Here is a 14,115-nt window from a genome sequence, read left to right on the forward strand (position 1 = left end):
AGTGAGAATAAATTAATTTCATATTCATCAACCGTAAGTTTATTAATTAATTTCACGAGGAAACTTTGACGCTTAAACGTCTTATCTTTTATCCCTATTTAAGATCGAATTACCAAAACCTTAGAAATGATAAGATAATCAATACAGATTTTCCCATCTTCCAGTCTGCAGAACTGTTTTTTTTTTTTATGAATAACTTTTTTCTCACATCCAAATTCCCGGTGTCGGTAGTAAAATTTTTCAAACATTAGGAAATGGCAATTTCGTCAAAATTAGGCAAAATGCGAAAATCTATTGCGGAGAATGTCAAAATTGGAGAAAAAAAAAAATAATAATAGAAATACGTAACAAAGTCAAAATTTAGATTTAAATGAATTTTGGCTTGATATATTTTTATTCGTTTCGAAAATTATATATTCTGAATTTTTATACCTTAAACCTCGTGTATTTTTTTTTTTTTTGGTTTTGTTTTTTTATATTTTTCTACTTTTTATTTTAAACATTCGATATTGCGATATTTATGTTTTGCGATCATCCTAATTTTGACAAGTATATTTCAAAATTCCGACGACTTTATACTTTGAATCCCTCGAAATTTTGAAATTCTATAAAATAGATTATCGCGTCTTTGAAAAATCTTGGAAAAAATCTGCGGATCCTTTTATTTTCCAATCGTTTTACGTTATCGTCCCCATCCGAGAATTCTTACGATCATAAAATTTGGCTTTTTACACGCTTTGACTTTTATTTACGGATTTTGATATTCCGTAGAATAGATTTCCGCGTTATTGAATAACGTGTCGTAAATTTATAATCTTCCAAAATTTTTAATCCGATTCTAAAAATTCTTACGATCCATTCATCGTACGATCATTCTATTCTATTCCACATTCCAACCCCCATTTTACGATTACTTACCCTTTGACTGATATGTTGAATGAAAGGCAAGTAGATACAAGAACATCCGGTCCCCAGCGTTTGTTACACGTCCCCATTCTACCAGGCGAATGCATAAGTACATAAGGATGCAGGAAGACGGCTATGAATCCTGTCGGAAGGTTGGGTCGTGTTGCCTGTGGGACGCCACGAGGGTTGCAGGTTGCAGGTTGCAGGTTGCAGGTTGCAGGCCGCGTTCCGCTGACTCTGTGCCAAGTGGAACGAGTCAGAGTCTCGTCAGCCAGCCGAGCACGCGGTCGCCTTTTCTCCCCCCTCCGTCTATCCTCTTCCTGTCTTCACCCGTTTTTTCCATCCCCGTGAGCTTTGCTGTCTCTTTTTATTTTTTGCTTTCTTTATACCCTCTTTTCTCCTTTTCGTTTACATTTACATACACACATATATATATATATATATATATATATATATATATGTATATATATGTATGTATATATGGAGTACTCCACGCCAAGTTGAGCAGTTTAAAGCCCCGATCATCTCAAAATCATCTCATGTTTTTTTCTAACATTCTACTCTAAATTTTTTTTTTTTTATCAAATCGTAAGTATTTGAAGTCGGTTATGTAAATGCCGATTTTTTAAAATCTGAAAAAATTCTTAAAAATTCAGCGAACGACACGAAACACCCCCCCCCCCCCCCCCACCGCTAAAGAAAACGTGGGCTGAATTTTTTTTCTACTTTTTTTCATCACCCAATGCGGAATTTAAAAATTTTTGAACCCAAAATTATATTTACTAACCAGAGGGGCGCGTCATTGAATTGGTGAAAACGAACACTTGCAAGTAAATTTACCCTTATATGACGCTTAAGATTTGATCCTGTGTTAATATTGGGTTTAAAATTTTTTTTTATATCCGAATTAGGTGATTAAAAAAGGAGAAAACTTTTTTTTTTTTTTTAAATTCGGCCCAAATTTTTCTTAACGAGGTGGTTGTTTTGTGTTATTCACTGGATTTTAGAAGATTTTTTTCAGATTCTTAAAAAAATTACTATCCGCAATCGACTTGAAATATTTATTAAAAAAAAATAAACGGTATAACAAAAAAAAATTTGAACAAAATTCCAGTCGCGTTTTTTTACCGAGTAGAATGTTAGAAAGAGAGAAATAAAATGTTTTTGAGATGATCGGGGCTTAACACTGGTCCAGTTGGCGTGGAATATCCCATATACTATATATATATGTATATTTATATATACGTCTCCGTCTCTCCTTTCCTCCTTTATCTATCCTTCACCGCCTTCCTCTTTTGTTATTTCCTGGCTCGTTTTTCCACGGGCTTGAAACGCGGGGGTGGATGCAGGCGAAGAGGGCACGCCAAGTTGTTAGCGGAACGATCAACCCGCCACGGAAAATTGCGGACGGCTATCAGAAACACTCGAACGTCTTTTTCCACGCTCTTGGTACATGTGTGGGTGTATATATATATATATATATATATATGTGTATATATATAAACCCACTAGATGTATAGACGGAAAGATCGATCGACTCTCTGTGCCGTCTCATAATTAGCAGCATCCCTCAGCAGCAGCGCGGACGGTTGCCTGACGATTCATTCAGTCTTGTTGCTGTCTGTCGGACGCTTTTGTTAATCCTTACACGGGTATAAAGTAAACCTTGGCTTGGCAGAAGCTTGACGACTGCCTTTCGGCCAAAATCTCTTTAGCCCTTTGTCCATTGATTTTCATTCATTAATTAAGCCTTTATTAATTAACTCAAAGCACCTAACCGGAAATTATTTTTATACATCTCTCTCTCTCTCTCTCTCTTTTTGTCATGAATCTAATATAATGAAATAAATTTACCCGCTTTTGAGTTAGGGGAGGGCGAGGGAGGGGCAAAGTTGGGTACCTTTAAAATTTTTTGAAGAATTAATCATTTTCAAAATGTTCTTTAAATAGTCAAAAATGACTTCTGTAAACATTGCTGTGCATTATTTTGAATTTTCTAAAATTTGCACAAAAAAAAAAAAAAAAAAAAAAAAAAAAATTTATTTTTACTTTCCTGACATCTGAAAATCATTTTTATTTTCTTTGGTTACAATTAATAATTACAATGTTTTAGTCAGTTGAAACGTCAAGTCGAAAGAAATCTCACAACTCGGAGTAACGTGTGAAAAACTAATGTACTTTCTATCGAAACGCTTCTAAAAAAGTTAACCCGTCACACATTTTTCAACTCAATGTTTTGACCCGAATTTTTGTCACTCGGTGCTTTTTTTTTGATCACCGATCACGAATCCGAAGCTAGAATTTGACAGTTCCTAAATCGAAAATGGCGTATCTAAAATGGCGGATGTGAAATCGAAAAAACTATCAAAATTCGATGCTGAATTTTTGGAGGTAGGCCACTGATTCGAAAATTGAAGTCGTTACTCCGATTTTTGGATCTAAGATGGGATTTTATGTCGTCAGCAATGCTTTCGAGTACAAATTTGACCATAATCGTGATCACACACGTTTCAACTGTTTTTGGACAATTTTGATATCGGTTGGAAAAAAATTTTGGAATATTTCAAGTTCTTTTGTACACATATCAACTGAATGAGATAAAAAAAATTTTGAAATTATTCCAACATACTCGAAAGATTTTCAATGCAAGTCGAACTCTTTTTTTGTTTTGCAGATTTTCTGTAATCGCGGATAAGATGAACTTAAATTTCGAGTATCGTTGACCGATTTCAGGATATTTTCGAGTAAATCCCACCGATTCTGTACCACGTAAATTACAGTTAATCCTTATTTTTCTTCAATGTCAATTTTACTTGCTTTTTGAATTTGTTAAATTTCAAATCTAATTCTTATCTATATATATATATATATATAAATTTAATATGCTTTTCTAGTTCTCAATATACTCCCAAGTATTCCGATTATTGCAATATCAATAAAACACCTTATTTTTATTACATTCATTTGATAAATTTATTGCAATGATCACAAGAAAATACAGCGTCACGTGAATCACGTGAGTGTAAATTAATGCGAATGTAGAGGCAGCAAATGCTTAGAAATGTCGCCGAGCATAAGACGCATACGGTTATATCAAAGGAAGCTGGAAACCACCGCGGGAATTTAGCGCGTCCTCGTCTCGGTTATGCAGAATCTAATAACACGCCTGCAACAATTCTAAAAGCGAATTCTCTCTTCACCTCCAGGCAAATCCTTAGACGGAAATTATATACACCCACGTTTTTGAAAGCGAAGTTACACGTACTTACAACGTATTCATCCTGAATGAAAACTTTCAAGAATCGCTACGACCTCTGCTGTGCTGCTATTTCTGCGCTCTTGCAGTGCTTAGTTTTTCCCTTACTTAACTGCCTTTCATTCTCTTCATTTTTTATTGTCTCCGTCTTGTCGGATACTTTTTTAGTAGATATATGAATATGACGGTTCTGGATTTAGTTACAATTTTCCCCACGAGATGGGCTGGGCGAAAAGTTTTTCAGAAAATGAAAGGAAAAGAAAGAGAGAGAGAGAGAGAAAAAAAAATACCCAAACGATTGACACGTGAGAGAATTTATATGGATTAACGTTTAAAACACGGTTTTTTAAAGCTTTATATATATATATATATATATATATATATATATATATATATATATATATATATCTATACACGACCCAAGAATTTTTTTATAAATCAATTATAAATCAATAACGCTAAAATTCAACTGCTCGGTAAATTCAGGGACCGATTTTTTTGAAGTAGCTAATACAAACTATATCCTATCAAAAATAACCGAAACAAAAATCATCCATGCGAAGATAAAATGTAATGAATTATCTAGACAAAAACAGCCTGTTATTAATAATACGAACAAACAAGAGAAAAAAAAAAAAACACATAAAAATAACCGAAACAAAAACAGCCTGTCATCAATAATATGAAAAAAAAAAAAAAAAAAAAAAACACAAAAATAACCTGTCATGAATAACCCAAACAAAAACAGCCAGTCATTAATAATACAAAAAGAAGAAGAAGAAGAAGAAGGAAAAAAACGACCTAAAATAACCTGTCATAAATGACCGAAATAAAAATAACCTGTCATAACCAATCCAAACGAAAAATAACCAAAGTTGAAAAAACACTTTTCAGAAATATGCCATGAAGAAAAAAAAAAAAAAAAAAAAAATGGGAAACAATTGAACAACATCAAATTAAATTGATTTAATTAAGTGAAATTCACATTTGTCATTTATTTATTTATTTATTTATTTTTGTTACTTTTGTTCGGGTTATAATTTCTGGGTCATCATCTGATCGAGAAGTACCGATGAATCCATTCAAATATTATTAACATGTCCGTGCCACGTTTCCACACACGGTGTAGAAAAGCTTATTATTGCACGGAAGAGTGAAACTGAAACGAGAAAAGGATCGCATCGCTGCATTCACGTCACGACGATGACGATGACGCTGACGCTGATGATGTTTTTCCCGTCGATATATGTATGTATGTATATATGCTCCGCTGGTTACGTCCAATCACGACTTAAATGAACCGCTCGGCCCTTTATGATCGAGGGGCGAAAGCGCGATTCCGCTTGTTTTTCCCCCGACTTTCACGTTCGTGGTTTCATATTCCGAAATACGTATGTATGTATCTCTACCTATATATACCTGCTGCACGTTGAACGGGCTATTCATCCCGCACTCGTATGTACAGTCAATGTCCCCATGTTTCATTTTCTGTTTACTCTGGTATACGGATTGAAAAGCGCTCCCCGGCAGCAGCCACACATTCTACTCTCGCTTTGCGATCTGAAAAGCCGTTTTTCACCCCACTCAAGACCACCCCGATAGAAACATCGCGGAGAGTCCTCCCCGTAGATCTTTTCCCATCACGTAACTAACATTTTGCGAAAAGAAAAAAAAAAAAAAATGAAATAAAATAAAATAAAATAAACAATAATCATTTATAGTTTCAAGCGACCGCGAGAATCCTTTGGGATTCTGTTACGAACAATCAGTTTTTTTATTCATTTATTTTTATTTATTTTTTATTTTTCTCTTCCACCACCGATTTCACTAAATTTCAACATTTTTTTCCCACCATTTTCCCCGCATAAATTTTAGGCATTTTTCTAAACGAAATAAAAAAAGGAATAAAGAAACATTTTTACCGTCCTTTTTTTTTTTTTTTGTTCTTTTTTTACTCAGGCGTTAACACAATATTTCCATTTCTTTATCATAATCAATTATATCAGTAAAATATTGTTAAATAAAATATTCAACAATGTCAACGACATAAAACGAAAGTCTTTCTGTGTTTTCGCAGCGAATAATATTCGGAATAAAATAAGCCGCAAAATAAATATAGTGAAATTGAATGAATCTGTTGGATTCTTAATCATTTTGAAACGATTCAAAATACTTTTCTTCGTAATTCCTGTGTTATTTAATTTTTGTCTATTATTTCACGGATCTTCGCACCTAACAAATGTTATAATTTAACAATACTCAATGTTCGGGTATATCTCGTAATAAAATTAATGAAAATTATCGGTTTTTCTCCATCCAACCAAACTCCTTCATGGTTGAAAAGCGGGGTCGAGTTGCAGAACGAGGGCAGCCGTATAATTAAGTTTCCACTAACGAAATTTCGTCCACACACACACACACACAGACATTTTCATATACATCCATCCATACATATATATATATATATATATATATATACAATATATATTACAGATATTTTACCCTATCATACTTTTTTCCGCAATTTTTTTCTTTTTCCTTTTTCCTTTTTTTTTTCTTTTCTTCCATTTCTCCTCGCCCTTCCCAACGTTTTTATCTATGTAAAAGTTTATTCCGCGAGATTTTTAACCTTATCGCGGCACGCGGATCGAGGCCGTGGTGGTGCCTTTGTTTACAGCTAATTTAGCATAACTTTCGCGTGTCCGGAAACCCGGTAGAAGCCATGCAGCAAGTGGCGTCGAGGCAAAGGGGTGGCGGGTGGCGGGTGGCGGGTGGCTGCCAGTTCACCTTGGCTTTTTTTCGCCACGCCGCTTCTGTTACACCAGACCTGTCTTATCTTCATCCGAAACCCAACACGCACGTTAACTTTTGACAGCAAGGAAATATTACGGGTTTTTGCTATATCCAGTAAATTTACTATATATATATAAATATATATATATATATATATATGTATATACATGTACATTAGGGTGGCGCAAAAAAACCGACTATTTTTTTTTAAAACAACGATTATTTAGCCCTTTTAATTTATAGTAATTTTTTGATTTATAATAATGAGAAATTTCGAACGATCGGTTATATTATTAGACCTATATGTATATATATATATTCAATTAATTTCTTCTTGAGTTTCATCAGTCTTGAATTTATATAATATAACACCTATTTTCGTTCTGCTATAAATGATTTGCCTTGTTTATAATATTTAAATTGATTTAGATATTTTCTTCGAATTTGGGATTTTTTTTATTGTGAATTCGCAAGTACGATTCAATCGCAATTCCAATACCCGTTTCTGAATTGGAAGAATTTTCGCCCGATTCCGTCTCCCTGAAATTGATTGATTGAATTTCTTTTTTTTTTTTTTTTTTTTTTTTCTGTTTCTGCTTTTTTTATCAGTAAATTGAAAGAAAACACAATTTTGCAACGCAGCGATTGATCGCGGCAGAGATTTTTCACACTTCGGCACGAATGTATATGTATATAGTATTTATGCAGGTGATGTATTATAAGGTGTCACATGCGGACCGACGCGACATGCTGAAATATAATGCCTCTTTCAAAACTATAAATATTTTTATGACGTGTGAGAAAATAGTATAATGAAAATGCACGCAGCTCCGAATGCGAACTTCAGTTCTCTCTGACTTTTTTTTTTTTCATTTTCTCTGTCGATACAGGGAAGGGAAATTCGCTCACAGAATTTTAACCTTATACGAGGTGTGAAAAATTTTTCTAACACAGACTGACGGCTGTCTGAATTATTGTTTTAATTATTCCGCTACGTATGTATCGAAAATAAGAATGAAAATCTCCCCACCATTTTGATGACCATTTTTTATACGCGTGAAAAGTGACAGTTTTTCATTAAGAGAAGAAGAAGAAAAAAAAAAATAGTATATTGTACAACAAGGAGGGAAACTCGGTCATTTTGCACCGAACGTAAGTTTGCAATACGAGTCGTAGGTGAGCCGAAGATGAATATTGCAAATACGCGAGGTGAAAAGAGTGTTGCTTCCTTGTTGCACACGATTCCTTACGTAACAAGAGTGTGTTACGCGTTTTTTCACGAAGCATGAAATTGAGGTTAGGGTCGCGTAATGTCAGATTCGCTCGTGACGGTGCATGCGCGCGGTACGGAAAGTACCATTTTCAACACCCAGGACTTAAACGTAGTCTTTTCGGTGCTCTGCGCATTTGCAGACTCGCACGGTCAAAATCCTTAATCTGAACACGGAGGAGATAAATTATATGAGTTTCTGACGCAGACAAAAAAGAAGAAGGGGTCGTAAATACGTAAATATATATACATTCGGGATTCGAAAGTTCAACCATAAAAGCCGAGGAGACCATAATTCGAGATGACGATCGGATGGGAATCGTACACTTTCAAAAACGTGCATACATGTCATATATTTATATGAGTATACAGGGTGATCCATTTTAATTACCCCAGACGAATATCCCGAAAACTACAAGAGATACAAGAAAAAGTTTAATACAAAACTCGAAGAATTTTGAGGGGGAAAAATAATGGTAATACTCGTGAACTTATGAATTTTGCCACTTTCGAGATATTACAAGTAACATTTTGATTTTGGATGGGGAACACATATCTTGGATATGAGTAGGTGATAGCGAGGTTGAAGACTAATCCGAACATGCAACAAAAAAAATATCTATCAATTTTTTTCATAGTCTTTTCTATTCTAATTTCTATCAATTTTTTCGTTTTTTTTTTGTTTTTGTCGTAGGTGAGCCGAAGACGAATATCGCAAATACGCGAGGCGAAAAGACCGCTGCTTCCTTGTTAGACAGGATTCTTTATGTAACAAAAGTGTGTTACGTTTTTTCACGAAGCACGAAATTGAGGTTATGGTAGCGTAATGTCAGATTTATTCGCGTCGGCGCATGCGCGCAGTACAGAAAGTACCACTTTCAACTCCCAGGACTTAAACGTAGTCTTTTCGGTACTCCGCGCATGCACATTCGCAGACTCACTCGAGCGTTGCCGCGTTGCAGAAACGGGTATCTACTTTGTGTACGGGCTTAATAAATAAGAAAAAAAAAGAAAGAATTACAAACCATCTTTTCGCGTTGTTCAGACAGCCGAGGAGCAGCAGAGCATCATCAAACGGACTCAGCAATCTGAAATCGATATTCTATCCAGTGGCCGTAGCTAGTTATATCATGTATACATACATATATCGACGGCCGAAGGCACTATTGTCCGATTGTTCATTTCATCCATTCATCACCGGACTCTCACAGTCCGCTTGGATTGTTCGACGTTTGTCCACGTTTTGTTCCACTGCAGCAGTGGATAGAACGATATAATAAACCTGGGTTTTCTTTTTTATTTCCAAGCTGTTCCTCCTCCTCGCCTATTTTCCTCACTCAGCGCTCCGGCTGCGCGATACTTATTGCTGCAGTTGTCGGATCTCTTTGTATTCTCATTTTTTTTTTATTTTATCGAAATTTTGAAGTAAAATCAAAGTCCAATGTGTCCAGACCTAGTGGCAAATTCTTATGCTGAGAGGAAATTCATTTCGGCAGAGTTACCTGAACACTTTATTGGGGCATTTAGAATTGTTAGTTTAAATTCCAAATATTGTTGCTGTGACAAGAAAATTTGACGCACATAACCAGTTAACATTAAATCATTGTAACAGACACATGAAAATATATAAGAATATATTCAGTTATCAGATTATTCGGTTACATCTAGAAAATTAATTTTCATTTCCTATCTGAAATCATATTTTCGGGTAAGATGTAGTAAATAGTGAAAATATATTCAAGGAGTGTGCAACAAAAAATAAAAAATAGTTTGTTTTTTTTTGCGCCACCCTAATATATATACTATATGGCTCTAATCCAAATTTTGCCGCTTTTTATATACAATAAATTTTGAAAAACGAGTCTGAAGGTTCGGAGACAAATTGATCGGCCATCGACTTGTGAGACCTACTTTGTCATAATTAAAAACTAACAGGCAACGTCTGATCCGAGCCTTGGTGCTTTTCTGTTCCAGGGATAACGCAAGGCTCGTACATCAGGAGTTATGGACCAGCTTGGTACGACACGTCTTCGCTGCGGGAGCATCACTACTCCAGAAGGCGTCGAGACGCGGAAGATAAGGACTCGGAATCACCGGGAACACCAGAACGGCCGTTGCTATTGCATCTTGAGGCCCTTGACAGGTCGGTATCTCCTTGAAGCAGCAAGGTAACGTCAACGGCACGGATGCCTGCATCTATGCATCTGTGACAACACGTCACGCCGGTATGGCATGGCAATCTCTTGCTCAATAAACAAGTATATATATGTATATATATATGCGGCTTTCAAAGGGACGCTTTATCGCTCAACCTCCCTACCAGCATTATACATTATACTCGGCACACCCACGCATTTCCTACAGCACTAACCATATACGAACCTCGCGATGCACTTCTTGAGCTCCACCTGTCATGTCACAATCACACCCATAAGGCAATAACACTTCTATAAGCGGGGTTCTGTGTCATTTAGGAAGCAGAGATGTCTTTTCTAGGGAACATTCACTTGGGAGTGAAATCGAGGATCTCGATTCGTCAAAATTTATTTTCAGCGATTTACCGTGATTTTTATAACTCGATATGTGATCTTACTTGACTTGCGGTCAAGTAAACTCTGATTTTCAATGATTTTAGAAAGTTCTGTCAAATTTTCAGTGATTTTGGAATTTGATAGAATCGTAGGAGGTCATGTAAGATTTAACTCTTACAGTCACGCATTTTTCAATCAATATTTTCGACTGAATCACTGATCACGAATCTGGAGGCAGGATTTGGATATATCATCGTATTTGATACGCCATCTTGGATTTAGGAATTATCAAATTCTGACTTTAGATTCGTGATCAGCGAACCCAGACAACCCAAGTGTAACAAAATTAAGGCCAAAATACTGAGTTGAAAAATGTGTGACTGAAGGGGCTAATAGAAATCTCTTGGTAGACTGGAAATCACGTTAATAAGACAGAAATCGATCTAACCTCGATGAATTGTCATCATTTGCCGCGAGACTTATTGAACGCTGTCCTTTGATTCCAAATGACCCATAATAATTTCCAATGATTTCAATAATTTCTATACATTTCTCGTTGCTTCAAAAGACTTTTCAGTCACTTGGATTCCTTTGATTTACAATTTGAGTTTCAACTGTTAAATTTGACATGACTTTCTTGAGCAAATGCATCATTCGAGGGTCGTGCGTGGATCAAGATACGGATGACGCCTTTGTCATTTAGCGCAAATTGATGCTCGCTCACTCGGTGCAGCTGAATGATTTATTACCATGTATGTAACTGGAAGCTACTCTCTGCTGCAACACGACGCAGTCGGACTATTTTATGACATGGAATCATGATGAATTATGAATAAAGCTTCGCGGGCAGAATCCAGAGGAAGATCACGTGAGTCATGGGTGGATTCAGAGCGAGTGACACATGTCTTGCAGTGGAACCATACTGCAAACGATGTAGTAGTTGGAAGAGGAGTTGTAATCTCGATGGTTAGATCCGCTGCATTTTTGACGCATTCATCAAACAAGTACGTACAAAGCACAATCAATCACGTTTCCATCAAGGGACTTCGAGAAATTAATCTTCAATACATTCAACCACATTTGTATAAGCCGTGACAAAAAACAAAGGTATCTTTACAGAAGTGTCCAATTTCTTCTGGAGCAATTGTTCGGATAAGGTTCTTTTCTGTTTCTTAAGAAAAAAAAAAGAAGATGAAACTATTCTACTTTTTCTTCTCTTTCTTTCTTCTACTCTCCAAGTTTGATTAGAAACAATTCCATGGACAGAAGTTACCAGCTGAACTCGCAAGTTTCAACATTTTTTGCAAAGTGTCATTACTCGACGGAGAGGAAAATACTCACATAAGTTGAAGCTTCTTCTCGAAGTGGCTATGACTGAGAAATTATCCAAATGCTCATTTGACGCTGCCAAGTTCTTTACTTTGAACAATCACTGCAGAACGGATGAAAAGGATCTTGAGTAATAAGATTCAAGCATGGATACAAGGACTCCTTCCACCTTTACTGGCTCTATAGATACCCAGAGTTCTTTTTCCACTGGCGAACAGTTCTCAGAATGATTACCATCGAATAACTTGGTAAAAGGACCGGTTCTTTGACGTATCGGATTGCAGTACCAGCTTCATTCCATCAGATTAGAATCTCTGCGGTGTAATAAACCACCGAGTAGTTATATATCGATCCAGGAATATGCGCTGCACCGAACCGCAGAGGAGGGACAGATACGAGATGCAGATTATCGACGATGAGTGCTGCAGACCTTGCCTAGGCTCGTTTAGCCTCAGCAAATGACCCATTTGACCGACCTCGTATATATGAGTTACGATGATGGGATCAGCCGGAGAGAAGGACGGTGATGAGGACGAGGATGAGGAACCGGAAGTGGATCGTATCTAGAGTGCCGAGTAGTTGCAGCGTAGCTCTTGGCTTCGGAATATCCCTTGCAGAGACTGTCGAGTGCCTTTGCTTCAAGGTACCTCAGGCCTAACCCATTAGCGATAACTATGCGGCTATTATCTATGCACTGCTTTGGTTTCACTGTATATTAATTTGGCACAGAGTGTATAGTGAGTCTCTTCATTATCGAAGGAGTTAACCACTTCTGTAGTCGAGTGTATACCATAGAAAACTCCTGTGAAGTCGCTTGAAGTTACGTGTAGTCATGTGAGGTCACGAGGACAAGAAGTCATTCGAAGTCATGTGAAGTTTTGGAGTCACGGAGTCAAGAACTCAGTTTAAGTGACGTTGAATCACTTTGAGTTTCTTCAAGCCATGACGTCATTTGTACTCATTCGAAGTCTTGTAGAGTCCTGAAGTCAGGTATACACTTAACTTGAACACTAATCCTCCCCAAGGAGAACCGCTTCTGTAGTTAGGTGTATACACTACCATAAAAAAACTCCTCTGAAGTCAGTTGAAGTTATGAAATCATGAAGTCAAAAGGTCAGTTGAAGTGACCTGGAGTCACTCCAAGTAACTTGAGGTCATGACGTCACTTGAAGCCCTTGAAATCGGGTACAGCCAACCTCAGGAGTGGTCACCACTTATATTTCTGATCAATATCCCTCGATTTCTCTGGATTTGTGATTTCCCACTGTTTCTAAGTATAATACACGTAACAGGTATACATACAGCGAAGTTGTGCTTTGTCTGCAAAATCAAACCCCCCATCGAGTTTCGCATTATTATATATTATACGTCTGCTGTCGTAATGTTCAATTGACCCGAAACCTTGACGGCTGATCGACCAGGGTGAAAGTTGAATGAAAGAGGGGGAAAAATTGCTACCGATAAGAGCGAGGACCGAGTCCATAACAGGGAAGCTTCGGATATCTTTCCTCCTCTCAATATCTGTAAAATCTGAACGCGCGTAGTGAGGTAATTTCGAGGAGCTCTTCTTCGGGGTATATCGACGTATCGACGTAACAAGGGTGGCCATCATCCTGACCATGCGACACTCCGGCGATCTCACACCGTAGGCACTCGCTTATCTTTCATCGTGCTGACGTGCCAGTTGCAAACGGCCAGTCCCGGTTCTCTACAATTTGCGATTTTCCATTCTGCACGACGTTACACACTCAACTATGGAAGGTAGAGATAAGGAGGACCATCTTTGTGTACAAAAACTGTCCATAAAATACAGCACAATCTCTATCAAAATCTTTTTTTCTATAGAAAAGTCATCTAACGTCCAGAACATTCAACCATATCAAAGTCAAGTGTTGGTAGGTCAATGACCTTAGACCAAATGGCGTATGCCTGGAGTTGCTGAACCAAAAGTCCCACATGTGAAGTAAGGATTGCTCGTTACCGCCATTCTGGTGACCTGTTGAACCACTACTTGTCACTTTCTGGTGCAG

At 36.9% G+C, this 14,115-nt stretch overlaps 1 protein-coding gene across 1 annotated transcript in view; it reads left to right on the top strand.

Annotated features, from left to right (window-relative positions):
• Positions 1-14,115, top strand: part of LOC124408149 (disintegrin and metalloproteinase domain-containing protein 10) — a 148,663-nt gene that overhangs the window by 19,024 nt on the left and 115,524 nt on the right. Inside the window, exon 2 of the mRNA XM_046884886.1 lies at positions 10,200-10,368. Coding sequence (XP_046740842.1) covers positions 10,200-10,368 — 169 coding nt within the window. The remainder of the gene's footprint in view (positions 1-10,199; positions 10,369-14,115) is intronic.

This window comes from Diprion similis, chromosome 7, assembly GCF_021155765.1.
Source record: "Diprion similis isolate iyDipSimi1 chromosome 7, iyDipSimi1.1, whole genome shotgun sequence".
NCBI classification, from domain to species: Eukaryota; Metazoa; Arthropoda; class Insecta; order Hymenoptera; family Diprionidae; genus Diprion; species Diprion similis.